General features: G+C 42.2%; 2 protein-coding genes across 6 annotated transcripts in view; one reads left to right on the plus strand and one right to left on the minus strand.

The window, feature by feature from the left end:
- Window positions 1–1,445: 1,445 nt before the first annotated feature.
- On the minus strand, window positions 1,446–7,978 carry EDF1 (endothelial differentiation related factor 1). The gene is made up of 5 exons (XM_081848517.1): window positions 7,840–7,978; window positions 5,648–5,699; window positions 2,974–3,134; window positions 1,745–1,838; window positions 1,446–1,663 (listed from the first exon to the last, which is right to left on the minus strand). Exons 1-5 carry the CDS (start codon window positions 7,915–7,917, stop codon window positions 1,602–1,604), a joined length of 447 nt encoding a protein of 148 aa, XP_081704643.1. The 5' UTR covers window positions 7,918–7,978; the 3' UTR covers window positions 1,446–1,601.
- A 4,526-nt stretch (window positions 7,979–12,504) lies between these two features.
- LOC309334312 (uncharacterized protein) overlaps window positions 12,505–17,513 on the plus strand; it is a 73,941-nt gene continuing 68,932 nt past the window's right edge. For 2 of the 5 annotated variants that reach the window (XR_014153009.1, XR_014153010.1), the window contains exon 1: window positions 15,021–15,177. The gene's annotated coding sequence lies outside the window, so the exon portion shown is untranslated. Of the gene's footprint in view, window positions 12,608–15,020; window positions 15,178–17,513 lie in introns of those variants that run through there. The other 3 variants (XR_014153000.1, XR_014153001.1, XR_014153011.1) reach the window with 3 other exon arrangements.

Genomic DNA, 17,513 nt, shown 5'->3' on the forward strand with positions numbered 1-17,513 from the left:
CAAATTGAGAATTGGAATTTATGAAGAATCCTGTGTGACTCGAAAGCTTGCGCACCATTGCATAAAATAAGAATACAAAGTAATCAAATTGAGAATTGGAATTTATGAAGAATCCTGTGTGACTCGAAAGCTTGCGCACCATTGCATAAAATAAAAATACCATACAATCCAATTGGTAATTCCAACTGGGAAAGAGTCCTGTGTGACTCGAAGGCTTGTGCACAAGACCATCAAATTAAAAGGCAAAATAGTCAACTTGAGAATTCCAACAGGGAAGAGTCCTGGGAGATGTAGTTTGAAGCTTCTAGGCACCCTCTAGCCCCCCAAAGGATTCTGGGAGATGTAGTTTGAGGCTTCTAAGGCGCCCTCTAGCCCCCCAAAGGATCCTGGGAGATGTAGTTTGAGGCTTCTAAGGCGCCCACTAGTTCCCCAAAGGAGCCTGGGAGTTGTAGTTTGAGGCTTCTAAGGCGCCCTTTTGCCCCCAAAGGAGTCTGGGAGATGTAGTTTGAGGCTTCTAAGGCGCCCTTTTGCCCCCAAAGGAGTCTGGGAGATGTAGTTTGAGGCTTCTAAGGCGCCCTCTAGCCCCCCAAAGGATCCTGGGAGATGTAGTTTGAGGCTTCTAAGGCGCCCACTAGGCCCCCAAAGGAGCCTGGGAGTTGTAGTTTGAGGCTTCTAAGGCGCCCTTTTGCCCCCAAAGGAGTCTGGGAGATGTAGTTTGAGGCTTCTAAGGTGCCCTCTAGCCCCCCAAAGGATTCTGGGAGATGTAGTTTGAGGCTTCTAAGGCGACCTCTAGCTCCCCAAAGGATCCTGGGAGATGTAGTTTGAGGCTTCTAAGGCGCCCTCTAGCCCCCCAAAGGAGTCTGGGAGATGTAGTTTGAGGCTTCTAAGGCGCCCTCTAGCCCCCCAAAGGATCCTGGGAGATGTAGTTTGAGGCTTCTAAGGCACCCTTTTGCCCCCAAAGGAGTCTGGGAGATGTAGTTTGAGGCTTCTAAGGCGCCCTTTTGCCCCCAAAGGAGTCTGGGAGATGTAGTTTGAGGCTTCTAAGGCGCCCTCTAGCCCCCCAAAGGATCCTGGGAGATGTAGTTTGAGGCTTCTAAGGCGCCCACTAGGCCCCCAAAGGAGCCTGGGAGTTGTAGTTTGAGGCTTCTAAGGCGCCCTTTTGCCCCCAAAGGAGTCTGGGAGATGTAGTTTGAGGCTTCTAAGGTGCCCTCTAGCCCCCCAAAGGATTCTGGGAGATGTAGTTTGAGGCTTCTAAGGCGACCTCTAGCTCCCCAAAGAATTCTGGGAGATGTAGTTTGAGGTTTCTAATATCTCTCTAGCCCCCCCAAGGATTCTGGGAGATGTAGTTTGTGGCTTCTACGGCGCCCACTTTGAAACCGCCATCCCCGCAAACGATTCTGGGAGTCGTAGCACGCAAGACAAAACCCAGGTTCGAGACACACCAACCATTTTAATTTGCTTTATTCGATCTGCGGAAAGAGGAGACGGGCCGCCGGCTGGGAGGCGGCTTCTCCCGCCCGCCCGGGTTCGGGGCGGGAGGGCGGGGGGACCCCCGGGCGCTCAGTGGCGCCCGGCGCCCCCCGGCTTTCGAGGCTTTGTCCTCACTGCGCCTTGGGGCCCTTTTCGAGGGGTTTCCCGATGTCCCGCCCGCGGAGTTTGAGGCCTGGGAAGAGAGGAGGGGGGTCAGCTGCGCATCCTCGAACCCGGAACCCGGTCCCCTCCTCAAACCCGCCACCCCGCTTACCGATGGCTCTCTCGATCTTGCCCAGCACCTGGTTGTTAGGGATGGCCTTGCCCGACTCGTAGTCGGCGATCACCTGCGGCTTCTCGTTGATTTTCTGAAAGAGAGGGGGCGTGTTGGCGCCGGGTTCAGAGTGCGAGTTTTGGGGCCCAAATTACCGTGGCCAAAAGCACATTCCTCTTTCTTTCTTTTTTTTTAAATTGATTTTCCATATGTTTTATGCCTTTTATTGATTTTTATTGCTTTTTCCCATTTTTAATTGATTTCTCCCCCCTTTTATTAATTTTTATTAATTTTATTAATTTTTATTAATTTTTAATTGATTTCTCCCCCCTTTTATTGATTTTTTCCCATTTTTATTGATTTCCCCCCCTTTTTTTATTGATTTTCCAATTTTTTTTTCAAGCAAACAAACGTCAATCTCAACCATCTTTAAACCAAACTTAGTAACATTGTTCCAGTTACAGATAGGTAGCCGTGTTGGTCTGCCATGGTCAAAACAAAATAAAAAAATTCCTTCCAGTAGCACCTTAAAGACCAACTGAGTTAGTTCTAGGTATGAGCTTTCGTGTGTATCTGAAGAAGTGTGCATGCACACGAAAGCTCATACCTAGAACTAACTCAGTTGGTCTTTAAGGTGCTACTGGAAGGAATTTTTTTATTTTGTTAGTAACATTGTTCAATGACTTTCCTGGGGGCGTCTTGGCTCCGGGTTCCAAATGTGAGTTCCGGGGCCAAAAGCACATTCCTTTTTTTCATAATAATAATAATAATAATAATAATAATAATTTATTATTTATACCCCGCCCATCTGGCTGGGCTTCCCTAGCCACTCTTGGCAGCTTCCAAAAAAATATTAAAATACTGTAATACATCAAACATTAAAAGCTTCCCTAAACAGGGCTGCCTTCAGATGTCTTCTCACAGTCTGGTAGTTATTGATTTTCCAATTTTTTTTTAGCAAATCTCAACCGTCTTTAAACCAAACTTAGTAGCATTGTTATGTGTCTTCCTGGTTGAATTTCAGTTTTCCCTTTTAATGGTTTCCCCAAACCGTATATCCTTTTAACGGTTTTCCAAACCCAATATTCTTATAAAATGGACTTCATCACTTCACGTCTTTCTTCCAAACAGCTACTGATTTTTAATAATGACCCTCAACAACAGCTAATGATTTTTAATTATTTTAATTACAATATAATGAATTATAATATAATGATTTTAATCCTTACCGTCGCCAGGTCCTTCTGGGTCAGCCCCTTGCCCTGGCGCCCCTGCTGAATAACTTTGCCAACTTCCAGCGGCACCCGGTCGTGATGCAGCTCCTCCGTCTCCCGGTCCAGCTTGGCCGTGTTCTTCGTGATGGAGTGCTGCTTGTTCTGGCCCGCCGCCCCTGCGAGGAGGGACAAAGCGAGGCGTCAACCGCAGCGACATCACTTCCTGTCCAGACAGGAAATTACAACATGCTGCCTATGTCTCTCTCCCTCTCTTCCCCGGTAAAATAAAATAGGAACAGAAATAGACTAGATGCCTCTTGGGGTCCCATTTCTGCATTTCTGGGGGTCAGACTAGATGCCTCTGGGGGTCCCATTTCTGCATTTCTGAGGGTCAGACTAGATCATAGCTGTCAACTTGCAGATTTGAAAATAAGGGACCAGCAGCCTCAAAAATAAGGGACCAGCAGCCAAAATCAGGGATTTTCCAGGCACAGGTATGTTCAGCTTCAGAGCCATAGCTGTTTCAAGGAGGAGGAGTGGTACCCAAGGAGGAGGAGGAGGAGGAAGGAGGCAGGAGGAGACAGGAAGAAGAAGGATGCTTCAAGGAGGAGGAGGAAGGAGGCAGGAGGAGACAGGAAGAAGAAGGATGCTTGAAGGAGGAGGAGGAAGGATGTAGGAGGAGACAGGAAGAAGAAGGATGCCTCAAGGAGGAGGAGGAAGGAGGCAGGAGGAGACAGGAAGTAGAAGGATGCTTCAAGGAGGAGGAGGAAGGAGGCAGGAGGAGACAGGAAGTAGAAGGATGCTTCAAGGAGTAGGAGTGGTACCCAAGGAGGAGGAAGGAGGCAGGAGGAGACAGGAAGAAGAAGGATGCTTCAAGGAGGAGTGGTACCCAAGGAGGAGGAGGAGTAAGGATGTAGGAGGAGACAGGAAGAAGAAGGATGCTTCAAGGAGGAGGGAGGAGACAGGAAGTAGAAGTATGCTTCAAGGAGTAGGAGTGGTACCCAAGGAGGAGGAAGGAGGCAGGAGGAGACAGGAAGAAGAAGGATGCTTCAAGGAGGAGTGGTACCCAAGGAGGAGGAGGAGGAAGGATGTAGGAGGAGACAGGAAGAAGAAGGATGCTTCAAGGAGGAGGGAGGAGACAGGAAGTAGAAGTATGCTTCAAGGAGTAGGAGTGGTACCCAAGGAGGAGGAAGGAGGCAGGAGGAGACAGGAAGAAGAAGGATGCTTCAAGGAGGAGGAAGGAGGCAGGAGGAGACAGGAAGAAGAAGGATGCTTCAAGGAGGAGTGGTACCCAAGGAGGAGGAAGGAGGCAGGAGGAGACAGGAAGAAGAAGGATGCTTCAAGGAGGAGTGGTACCCAAGGAGGAGGAAGGAGGCAGGAGGAGACAGGAAGAAGAAGGATGCTTCAAGGAGGAGTGGTACCCAAGGAGGAGCAGGAGGAAGGATGTAGGAGGAGACAGGAAGAAGAAGGATGCTACAAGGAGGAGGAAGGAGGCAGGAGGAGACAGGAAGTAGAAGGATGCTTCAAGGAGTAGGAGTGGTACCCAAGGAGGAGGAAGGAGGCAGGAGGAGACAGGAAGAAGAAGGATGCTTCAAGGAGGAGGAGTGGTACCCAAGGCGGAGGAAGGATGCAACTTGCAGATTTGAAAATACGGGACCAGCAGCCTCGAAAATAAGGGATCAGCAGCCAAAAGAAGGCATTTTCCAGGCACAGGAAAATCTCTTTTTACCTCTTCCCCGGTAAAAAACCCCGCTGTTTCTTTCTCCCACCCTGAGACCTGCGCATCTATATCAGTAAATAAATTCCATTAATAATAATAATGATGATGATGATGATAATAATGAATAAATTCCACTGGAGGAAACCTCCAAGCGACTCAAGGAGCTCAAACCAAATACCGTTAAATGCCCAATAATATTATTATCTGCCCAATAATAAATGTTGGAAATGCAATGAGACCGAAGGTACCTTCTTTCACCTTTGGTGGACCTGCCCAAAGATTAAAGCCTTCTGGGAAATGATTTATAATGAAATTAAGAAGGTACTTAAATGTACTTTTCATAAGAAACCAGAGGCATTTCTCTTGGGCATGGTCGGCCAATTGGTGTCAAGGAAGGATAAGACCTTTTTTATGTACGCCACTACAGCAGCAAGGATTCTTCTAGCAAAGTATTGGAAGACACAAGAACTTCCCACTCTGGAAGAATGGCAGACGAAAGTGACCGACTTTATGGGATTGGCGGAGATGCCTGGCAGAATCCGGGACCAAGAGAAAGAGACGGTGGAGGAAGACTGGAAGAAGTTTAAAGTATATCTTAAGAACTGTTATAAAATTGAGGAGTGCTAAAATGTTAAGGGGAAGGAAGATGCAGAATTACAGCTGAAATTGTTTGATGATTTAAGGTGAAATTGAGTAAGATAATAAGTTTAAATTTAATTGGCAAAAAGGGTTGCTGAAAAATTGTAAAATAAGGATGCAAAAAGGAGGAGGTATGGGGAAGTCCGAGAAAGGAGGGTTATGAAAATGAGGTTAAGAAATTGTATTTGTGTGTTTGTTTGTATTTGTTGATGTTTGTATGTTGTTGTTGCTTTGTTTTAAAATTGGAAAATCAATAAAAATTATTATATAAAAAAACAACCAAATACCGTTAAAAATTGCAAATACCGTTAAAAAATTGGGGAAACTTACATTTCTTCGAAGTCTCCACGTCGTCGCCTCGCCTCTGAGCTGCAAGTACAGCCTGGGGCAGAAAAGAGGGATATTCGGGGAGAAATTTAAAAATATATATATATTAATTTTTCTTCTTTTAAATTCGTGAATTATGTATTTAATAAAGATTTTCTTGGTTTGCACGGTCTCTCTTTTCCCCCGCGTTGGAAAGTCTTCTCCGCAGATCTGTCTCATTTGTTATGAGACTAGCGCAAAGTAGAGCTAATTCTTATTATTGGGATTTTATAGAGAGCTTTGCAGATTTTTATTTATTCAGATTTGTTATTAGGCCCTGTCTAATATAATCAGAATCAAACCAGGGCCCTGTCTAATTTAATCACCATAATCACAATCCAACCAGGGTCCTGTCTAATATAATCAGAATTAAACCAGGGTCCTGTCTAATATAATCAGAATTAAACCAGGGTCCTGTCTAATATAATCAGAATTAAACCAGGGTCCTGTCTAATATAATCATCAGAATCAGAATCCAACCATTGGTTGCCTGTTTTTTTCTTTTTGTTTGTATATTTGTATTTTTTCTAATTTGTACTCAATAAAATTAATTATAAATAAATAAATAAAAACAATCCAACCAGGGCCCTGTCTAATATAATCAGAATCCAACCAGGGTCCTGCCTAATATAATCGTAATAACCATAAATCCAACCAAGGTCATGACTTCCTGGCCCTAAGAGCCCACAAACATTTACTGATTATTTCAAAACCGATGGGAAAAAACTTGAAATGTTAGCGTAAACATAAAAGAATCAATATTATTGTTGCTTTTGTTATTATTATTATTATTGTTATGGCAAAGATCCTAGCCATCTTAATATGTATCCAAATTTTAAGAGGAGCAAATAAGACGTATCAAAATTTTTAGAGGAAACAAATAATACAGAGCAAATTTTTTAGAGGAATGAAATAATACATATCTAAATTTTTAGAGGAAACAAATAATTGAGGAATTTGGTGGCTATGCAGAAGCAGAGAGGAAAGCAAAGGAAACCCGCATTGTTGTAAAATGAAAAGTAAATATATAAAAGTATATATATATATATAATGGAACTGATTTATTCTCAATTCAGTTTAAATTGAATGGAAATTATTTTTAATCCCATTTAAATTGAACGAAACAGAATTATTTTCAATTCAATTTCAATGGAATGGAACTTCCTTATTTTTAACCCAATTTATTTTAATTTTAACCCAATTCTTTTTCATGACATTGAATGGCGCTTGTTCATTTGCAATTGAATTAACATGGAACTTAAAACTTAAATTGAACGAACGTATTTGTTTTTAATCCCATTTAAATATAATGGAACATGTCTTCTCAATTCAATTTAAATATAATGGAACTTATTTGTGCTCAATTCAATTTAAATGGAATGGAACTTCCTTATTTTTCACCCAATTTAAATTGAATGCCTTTCATTTATTTTTTATTAAATTGAATGGAACCCACTTATTTTTCACCCAATTAAAATTGAATGCCTTTCATTTATTTTTCATCCCATTTAATGGAACTCACTGATTTTGAATCCATTTTAAATTGAATGTAATTAATTCATTTTTCATTAAACGGCATGGAGCTTGTTCCTTTTTTATTTAATTTATTTTATGAATTTAATTTATTTTATTAATTTATTTTATTTTATTTTATTTGAAGGGAACTTAAAATTTAAAACCTATTCTTTAATTTAATCCCATTTAAATCCAATGGAGTTCTTTCAACTGAGGGGAAAAAGTCTTTCTGAGGAGAATTCCGGGCGCCATTTTGAGAGGGCGTGGCCTGGCGCGCCGCCATTTTGGCGGGCGAGGGGCTGGGCCAATGGGAGCCGCCGGGGGCGTGGCCTCGGAGGAGAATTCCGGGCGCCATTTTGAGAGGGCGTGGCCTGGCGAGTCGCCATTTTGGCAGACGAGGGGCTGGGCCAATGGGAGCCTCCGGGGGCGTGGCCTCGGAGGAGAATTCCGGGCGCCATTTCGAGAAGGCGTGGCCTGGCGCGCCGCCATTTTGGCGGGCGAGGGGCTCGGCCAATGGGAGCCGCCGGGGGGCGTGGCCTCGGGGGGCGAGGGGCTTTTGAGGGGCGCGTCGCGGCCGGGCCCCTCCAGAGCGCCCCGTGAAAGGGCCGGCGGCGGTTGTGCGGGGAGAGGCCTCCGCTCACCTGCTTGGACTTGGCCTGGGCCGCGCTGGGCCCCTTCTTGCGCAGCACCGTCACCGTGTCCCAGTCGCTCTCCGCCATGGCGCCGCTCTGGCTGGCTCCACCGCCCTCCCCGACGCCTATTGGTCGCTCGAAAAGAAGGGCCCGCCTCCCACAGGCCCGCCCGCCAATCGGCTTCGCCTGCCCTAAGCCGGCGTCGCGGGATTGGCCGGTTGGCGTGCGTCACGCCCCTCGCTCTTGGTGCGGGAGCATGCGCAGAAGGGAGGGTGGCGCTGTCCGGGTTGTAGAGCATGCGCAGAAACGACCGTAGGTGGTTTGTAACGCCCCTTGCTCTAGGTTGGGAAACATGCGCAGAAGCTACTGTGAAGCTTCCCGGGCTGTCGAGCATGCGCAGAAAGGATGGCCGACGGCCCTCAACTAATTTGGCGTCGGCGGCGCCTCTTCCGCCCTTTCTTCCCCCTCCCTCTTTCCCGTCCCTTTGCCCTCGTCCCATATATAATAATAAGGAGAAATGCAGAAATGGGACCTCGAGAGGCATCTGGTCTGACCCCTGAAATGCAGAAATCTAGTCTAGGCCCCCGTTTCCCTCTTTCCCGTCCTCTTGCCCTCGTCCAAAATGGCCGCCCTAGCAACGCCCTCGCCCCACGCACGCGCGACCTTTGGGCCAATCCCAGGCTGTGGGCGGGGCCAGCCCTTTCCCGCTTTTTCTCCTCCCAGCTGCTTCTCCTCAGCCGTTTCCCACGCCTCTTTGGCGCCTTTTTCAGGAATAAATGATGATGATGATTATTATTACTTTTTAAATCTTTATTATTATTATTATTATTATCAGAAAAGGCTGAGGGAAGTTTGCAATCTAGTCTGTTTGGTCGCGTTTTCCATATTCTGTTGGAAAAGGAGAATAAATGAAGATTATCCTTCATTTTTCAATTCCTATCATTATTATTAATATTATTATTATTCTGATAAAAGGGTGAGGGAAGTTTCTCGCATATGATCTTTTATCATTTTTTAAATATTCTCTTGGTGGCTGGGAAAAAACAGGACATTCATATTATCATTCAATAAAAAGAAATAAATCTTAAATTCTTATTCTTATTCTATTCTTCTATTCTATCCTATCCTTTTCTTATTCTTATTCTTAATATTCTGATTATTCTGTTGGTGGCTGGGGAATTATAATCAATTATTCTGATAAATTAATAAATTATCATCATTCATTTTGACAATATTCTTATTTTTATTCTATTCTATTCTCTATTCTTCTTATCCTATCCTATTCTATTCTTCTTATCCTATTCTATTCTATTCTTCTATTCTTATTCTTAATATTCTGATTATTCTGTTGGTGGCTGGGGAATTATAGCCCATTATCCTGATAAATTAATAAATTATCATCATTCATTTTGACAATATTCTTATTTTTATTCTATTCTATTCTCTATTCTTCTTATCCTATCCTATTCTATTCTTCTTATCCTATTCTATTCTATTCTTCTATTCTTATTCTTAATATTCTGATTATTCTGTTGGTGGCTGGGGAATTATAGCCCATTATCCTGATAAATTAATAAATTATCATCATTCATTTTGACAATATTCTTATTTTTATTCTATTCTATTCTCTATTCTTCTTATCCTATCCTATTCTATTCTTCTTATCCTATTCTATTCTATTCTTCTATTCTTATTCTTAATATTCTGATTATTCTGTTGGTGGCTGGGGAATTATAGCCCATTATCCTGATAAATTAATAAATTATCATCATTCATTTTTCCATTATTCTTATTTTTATTCTTTTCCATTCTATCCTATTCTCTCTTCTTCTTATCCTATTCTATTCTATTCTTATTCTATTGTATCCTATTCTTAATCTATTCTATTCTATTCTATCCCATTATTATTTTTCTATTATTATTATTATTTTTCTATTATTATTATTAATAATATTATTATTATTCTGAGAAAAGGGTGAGGGGTGTTTGTCGCATATCATGTTTTATCATTTTTGAAATATTCTGCTGGTGGCTGATTATAATTGATTTCTAAATTATTTTTATTTTTATTATTCTTATTCTATTCTATTCTCCTATCCTATTATTATTATTATTCTATTCTTATTTTGTTCTCTCCTATTCTTAATCTATTCTATTATCCTATTCTATTATTATTATGGAAGATCATTAATTTTTAAATTATTATTATTATTCTATTCTTATTTTGTTCTATCCTATTCTTAATCTATTCTATTATCCTATTCTATTATTATTATTATGGAAGATCATTAATTTTTAAATTATTATTATTATTCTATTCTTATTTTATTCTCTCCTATTCTTAATCTATTCTATTATCCTATTCTATTATTATTATGGAAGATCATTAATTTTTAAATTATTATTATTCTTCTATTCTTATTTTATTCTATCCTATTCTTTATCTATTCTATTATCCTATTCTATTGTTATTATGGAAGATCATTAATTTTTAAATTATTATTATTATTCTATTCTTATTTTATTCTATCCTATTCTTAATCTATTCTATTATCCTATTCTATTATTATTATGGAAGATCATTAATTTTTAAATTATTATAATTATTCTATTCTTATTTTATTCTATCCTATTCTTAATCTATTCTATTATCCTATTTCTATTAATAATAATAATAATCTTATTATTATAAAAGGGTTAGGAAATTTGTAGTATATGATGGTTTATCGTTTTTTAAATATTCTGTGGGTGCCTGGGGAATGATAATAAACGATCATTAATTTTTAAATTATTATTATTATTCTATTCTTATTTTATTCTATCCTATTCTTAATCTATCCGATCCTATTATTATTATTTTATTTTTATTATTAATATTCTTATTCTAATTATTATTATTAAAGGGTTAGGAAAGTTTGTAGTATATGCTGTTTTATCATTTTTTAAATATTCTCTTGGTGGCTGGGAAAAAGCAGTACATTATTATTATCATTAAATGTTAAATTATTATTATTATTATTATTATTAATCACACCCACCCAAGTGGGACACGGCCTCTTCCCCCCTAAGCCTTAACAGTATCGTATTTTTATTTATTAGAACTGTATCTTGGAAAATGGATCTGAAACAATGTATTTGTTGTGGAAATTACACACTACATGTTACAAATATTTTGCCTGAATGTATCCTTTCCACTTGACACCTCCGGGAAGTGAAAAATAAATATAAATATAAATATATTTATAAATATAAATATAAAAAGAATATAAAATCCACTCCTTTGACACTTTCCTCCCTTCCAAAGCTCTTTGGGATTGTTGGCCAAGGAAAGCCTTATTATTATTATTATTATTATTATTATTATTATCCCATCCCCAAACTTGCCAACAGTTATAATTATAATTATAAAAGGGTTAGGGAAGTTTGTAGTATATGATGTTTTCTCGTTTTTTAAAAATATTCTCTTAGTGGCTGGGAAATTGTAATAAATTATGATGATCATTCAATGTTCAATTTTATTATTATTATTATTAGTGGCTGGGAAAGAGTAATAAATTATGATGATCATTAAATGTTCAATTATTATTATTATTATTATTATTAGTGGCTGGGAAAGACTAATAAATTATGATGATCATTCAATGTTCAATTATTATTATTATTATTATTAGTGGCTGGAAAAGTGTAATAAATTATGATGATCATTAAATGTTCAATTATTAGTATTATTGTTATAATTAGTGGCTGGGAAAGAGTAATAAATTATGATGATCATTAAATGTTCAATTATTATTATTATTATTATTAATCACAGCCACCCAAGTGGGACATGGCCTCTTCCCCCCTGAGCCTTAAGAGTATAGTATTTTTATTTCTTGGAATTGGGGGGAGAAGCAACTCCAGAGGAACTGGCTGTGATAATAATAATAATTATTATTATTATTATTATTATTATTATTATTTATTCTTTATATAAAATAAAGTGCAGATCTCCATTGCTTTCCGCCTCAGGCCACCTTTAATGTCTTGGAAACTGTAGCTGAACAATGTATTGAAATGTATGGAAAATGTATTCAATGTATTGAAAACTGTAGCTGAACAGTGTATTCTTCAGATGAAGCACTGCTTGAAGCAAGGGTTTTGTAACCAGCTAATTCCTCCAGATCCCAGTTCCTCCGCTAATTATAATTATACTTTTAAAATTATAATTATAATTATACTTTTAAAATTATATTTATAATTATAATTACAATATTATAATTATAATTATATTATAATTATAATTATAAAATTATAAGTATAAGTATAAGTATAATATTATAAGCATTATTATTATTATTATTATTATTATTATTATTATTATTAAATGAACCCTTGTGGTTCCTTTGCAGATTCCTGCCTTGCGGCGGGTTGGACTGGATGACCCTTGGGGTCCCTTCCAGCTAGATGCACCATAATAATAATAATAATAATAATAATGAATTATATGATTCTGGGGAAAGGGCTTCAGAAAGAAGAAACGGGGGAAAGCCCATTTCCTCCCGCTAGTCGTCTGCTGGCTCCTTTCCCGCTTGATTCTTTCTTCCACTGCAATCTGGGCTGGAAATATTCGATGTCTGCTTGGACGGGGACCCCTCTTGCCCTTCTGGGGAAAATAATCGACATTCTTGATGTTTCTTAGGTCTGAATTCCTGCTCTGAAAAGGAGGAGGAGGAAGAAACTTCGCCTGATGAAGGGAGAAGAGGAGGTGGAGGAAAAGTCAGCTGCAGGCATGAAGGTAAAAGGGGAAAAACTAGAAATATACACATAACACTATAGAACATTTTGAAACCCCCCCAGTCCTGATATATCACACTGCCCCCCCCCCCAACCAGCACAGTAAAAATACAGGAAAAATACAGGAAAGTGTTGTTATTTCTTTGATTGGCACCTTCTGGCTTCCCCCACGTTGGTGAGGTCTCCTTTTTTCTTTTCTAAGGGTGACAAAGCAAAGGAGCCACCAGGGTTCATTTCATCATCATCATCATCATCATCATCATCATCATCAGAATAAGTGGAGGAATGAGCTGGTTCCCAAACCAAGCAGTGCTTCATCTGCACAATACATTGTTCAGGTACAGTTTCCCAGCCATGAAGGGCGGCCTGAGGGGGAAAGCAAGGGAGATTTGCACTTTTATTTCATATAAATAGTAAGAAATAAGAATAATAAGAAGAATCATCACAGCCTGTTCCTCTGGAGTTGCTTCTCCCCCAGTTCGAGGAAATAAAACTACTCTCCTGTTAAGGCTCAGGGGGGAAGAGGCCGTGTCCCCCTTGGGTGGGGGAGATGTATTATAATAATAAGAATAAGAATAAGAATAATTTAAGAAAGACAATCCTAATTTCATCCTCTTTCCCAGCCCCCCCCAGAGTATTTCGCAACACGCTCAAACGTCATATACTACCAACTTTCAGAAGTGTTTTGGAAAGATGTTTCTTCCAATTGTCCCGAAACCATCCCCAAAGAGAACCCTTCCCCCCCGCCGGTTTCCCCTCCTCCTTTTCCCGCAGCCCCTTCCCGGCCTGCCCCCCTCCGCCTGGTCTCCCCTCTCCTTCTGGTCCTGGATTCCGGGGAGACGGGCCATTCCAGCCCCCTCCTTCCCGCCCTGGCCCCGGGCGCGCCCCAGGCCCCTCCCCCACTGCCCCCCGTGGAGCCCCAGAAGGGAAGCCAAGGAGAAAGGAGCAGGCGACAGCTGGAGAGAAGAATCCCCCGGACCAGAAGGCTCCGAGGGGGGAAAGGCCGGAGACTCCGCCTGGCTTCCCCGCCCCGGCCCCGCCCAGCTGCCCCTCGGCTTGGCCCAGAAGAACCAGAAGAAGAAGAAGGACTTCTCAAGCACCGCGAAGAAGAATCCGCGGGAAACAGCCGGGAGGAGAAGGAGCGGGAAAGGCCGGGCCCCGCCCACCGCCCGCCCGGCCCGGGATTGGCCCAAAGGCCCACCTCGCCCCGCCCACCGCCCTTCTCCAACATGCCGGCGGGGGCGCCGCTGCTGCCCTGTCGCGGCCCCTTGCCCTCGTCCAACATGGCCGCCCTAGGAACGCCCCTCGCTCCGCGCACGCGCCCAGCAGGCTCAGCAGCCGCAGCAGTAAACTCGGCGGCGATAGGTCGGGCTGTGGGCCAATCCCCGGCCGGGCGGGCGGGCGGGCGGTGGGCGGGGCCAGGCCTGGGGCGCGCGTTCTCCTCCGCGGCGCCGGCGCCAGTTTCGGGAAGGAAGCGCGCGAGGCGGGTCGCCGGGGAGGAAGGAAGGCCTGGTAAAGCAGGAGGAGGAGGAGGAGGAGTATTAGGAAAAGGCGGCGGGCCGGGGGCCCCATCTCAGGCTCCCTGTTCTGCGGGGGAGAAAGGGGGATCCGGCTTCAGTTTCCGAGTCCGCTCAGGATTAGAAGGGTCTTCGGACAAAAGGGGGAGGGAAATGCCTCGTCTTGTCCTTGTATCCTTTTCCAAAATGCTCTCTTGGTGGCTGGGAAAGAGGAATACCTTATTATTATTAGCATTAATTTATTATTATTATAAAAGGGTGAGGGAGGTTTGTAGTGTAGGATGTTTGGTCGGTTTAAAAAAAATATTCTGTTGGTGGCTGGGAAAGAGGAATACCTTGGGAATATCATGAAATGTTAAATAATAATAATAATAATAATAATAATTATTATAATTATAATTATAATTATTATTATAAATCACAGCCACCCAAGCCTTAACAGGATACTATATTTATATATTGGAATTGGGGGGAGAAGCAACTCCAGAGTGGTGAGAATGATAATCCATTTCTTCTTTATATGAAATAAAGTGCAGCTCTCCCTTCCTTTCCCCCTCAGGCCGCCTTGAATGTCTTGAAGCGGTGCTTTTGTAACCAGCTCATTCCTCCTGATCCCAATTCCGCCACTTTTTATTAATATTATTATTATTGTGAAATGAACCCTTGTGGTTCCTTCGCAGATTCCTGCCTTGCGGCAGGTTGGGCTGGATGACCCTTGGGGTCCCTTCCAGCCAGATGCACCATTAGGTGATTCTTGGGGAAGGGCTTCAGAAAGAAGAAACAAGAAGAAACAAGAAAAAATAAAGAGGAAAAACACACTTCTTCCAGTTAGTCCGTATGATGGCTCCTTTCCCACTTGAATCTTTCTTCCCTTGGAATCTGGGCTAGACATACATGTTGGCTTTGACAAAGACCCCTCTTTCCCTTCTTGTGAAAATAATTGGCATTATTGATATTTCTTAGGTCTGCTCTGCTGAATTCCTGTTCTGGAAAGGAGGAGGAGGAAACTTCACGTGATGAAGGGAGAAGAGGAGGTGGAGGAAAAGTCATGAAGGTAAAAGGGAAAAATAGAAATACCTATTAATATATAACATATAAGAACATTTTAAAAAAACCCACTCCTGATATATTACACCCACCCAAGTGGGGCTTGGCCTCATCCCCCGTAACCACCACAATACAGTACAGTAAAAATATAGTAAAATAATTTTATTTATTTGATTGGGGTAGGCTAGCACCTCCTGGCTTCACCCATGTTGGTGAGGTTTGTCTCCTTTTTCCTGTTCTTGTTAGGATATCAAAAGGTGACAATAGGTTGGAAACTTAATTTATTCAGATGAACCATTGCTTTAACCAGGTAATTACTCAAGGCACCGATTTTTCATCTATCGATTTATCCACATAATCCAACCTAAGCCACTAAGTCGCTTATCAACTGATCCACTGATAAGCCGCTAAACCGCTAATAGCGCTAATCCGCTAAGCTGTCAATGGGCTTGCTTCGCAAAACGAAAAAAACGCTATACGAAGAGCCTCACGGAACGGATTAATTTCGTCTTGCGAGGCACCACTGTAATTTGCAAGCAAGACCAGTGAATTAGAGAGGCAGAGCTGGCTGGTTTGTCTAATGGAGCATCCAAAACCGAATTTGGGTCTAGAAGACCCCAGCTTTCAGGGCAACCCTCCATTGCTTAATGTTTGAATTTTTGAGCATATACTCTGAACTGAACACCACAAGAATAAATGGGGACCAGCCCCTGCTTTAGTGGGCAGCACTAAAAGCCGTTTGAGTAATTCAGATCAATAAAGTAGGAATATTTAATATTTACAAACCAGCAACTTCCCACCAGTTTGGGACACTTGCATCAGCTTGCAATGTTAAGCGAGGTGCTCTAAAGAAAAGCACTTTCTACATGTATGAGTCTTAAGAGTAGGCTCATGGTTTTTCCCTTGCCTGGAGGTTAGCATATATCTGCAACATCAGGCAGGACAAAAGGGGATGGCTTCCTGGCGGAACCGAACTTGCAGCTGCAGAAGGGGGGATTCCTGCCTTGTAGCAGGGTGGACTGGACGACCCTTGGGGTCCCTTCCCGATATATACTCACCCACTCACCCACCAGCATATGATTCTTTGGAAAGTGCTTCAGAATACAGTTTGGGGGAGATTGTGTGTGTCAGCCCTTAAAAATCAACTCTGCAATGTTCTCCACAGCAGGGTCAAAGCAAAGATTTAAGACTGTCCCGCGCTATGCACCCAGGCTCGGAGCCCCAATGGAACGGGCCTAAGTGGGCTCCGCCCCTGCAACAGGGGCCCAAACCAAAAGCCAGTGGAATCATTTACATCGAGAAATACTGGGACGGATGTATGCATTTTGGACACTTGCAGCAGTTTGTAATGTTTAGAGAGGTGTTCTAAAGAAAAACACTTTATACACTCATGAGCATGCCCTTAGAGCAGGCTCATGGTTGTTTCCTTTTCTGGAGGTATAAATGTTCTTCGCAGATGTACAATCTCCCCGAAGGCTTCAGGCCTCCTCCAGACTGTTGAAATGCTCCTGGGGAGACTGTAAGCAGCATCTCCTCCGCTCCCAGTCAGGAAAAGGGGAGGGATGGCAAGGTGTGCTTCATGGCGCAACTTGCAGCTGCAGTTTAAAGTGCCTTAAAAGTGCCTTTTCATAGGGCAAGACTGACAGCACAACCAAGGTTGGTGGTTCTGCATATTCCTGCCTTGCAGTGGGCTGGGCTGGATGACCCTTGGGGTCCCTTCCAGATATAGATATATATGCAGCATCATAGGATTCTTTGGAATGTGCTTCAGAAAGAAGAAACAGAAGTAACATTCCTTTAAGTTAGTTGCATGATGGCAAAGGTGCCTCACTTTAGGCCGTGACACCTAACAGTTAAATGCTTCCACCTTTTGGTACTGTGAGCACCAAGGTTGCAGGGGGATCTCCATAAGGGACGCCTGCATATTCCTAAGAGCTGCAAAGTGCCGCACAAAAAAGAACCAGAAAAACATACCTCCCGGTTAGTTGTATGATGGCAAACAGCTTCCCCTTCCCAGCCTGCTACTTTATTCTGTCTTGCATAGCAATACAAACCATGGGTGCCTGTTTTATACTCCTAGTCTTTCAGTTCTTCTGAAAGAAATCAGGCCCACAGGTTTGCTGTGTTCCTTAATGTCTGATTTTGTGGATCTATTATCACCCATATGTTTCGTGCATAAGCCTACTTAGGCATGGAAAAGGAAAGGGAGGGGGAGAACGAGGATTCCTGAACTGAGTGGGCTTCCCTGCGCACGCTTCAGGGCAGAAGGGGGAGATAGAGGGAGCGCTCTACCTTCTCCCCCCAATCTGTCTTCCCTACCTAATCATGGCGGACAAGGTCCCA

Source organism: Podarcis erhardii (genome assembly GCF_964252035.2).
Source record: "Podarcis erhardii genome assembly, chromosome: Z".
Classification (NCBI taxonomy): Eukaryota; Metazoa; Chordata; class Lepidosauria; order Squamata; family Lacertidae; genus Podarcis; species Podarcis erhardii.

What these genes read in the sequence shown, in the direction of transcription:
- EDF1 (XM_081848517.1), bottom strand. Translation starts at nt 7,917, where the DNA reads ATGGCGGAGAGCGACTGGGACACGGTGACGGTGCTGCGCAAGAAGGGG. An exon ending in CCCAGGCCAAGTCCAAGCAG is followed by an intron (nt 5,700 to 7,839) that starts GTGAGCGGAGGC and finishes TTTCTGCCCCAG; the next exon opens with GCTGTACTTGCAGCTCAGAG. An exon ending in CCCAGAAGGACCTGGCGACG is followed by an intron (nt 1,839 to 2,973) that starts GTAAGGATTAAA and finishes CCTCTCTTTCAG; the next exon opens with AAAATCAACGAGAAGCCGCA.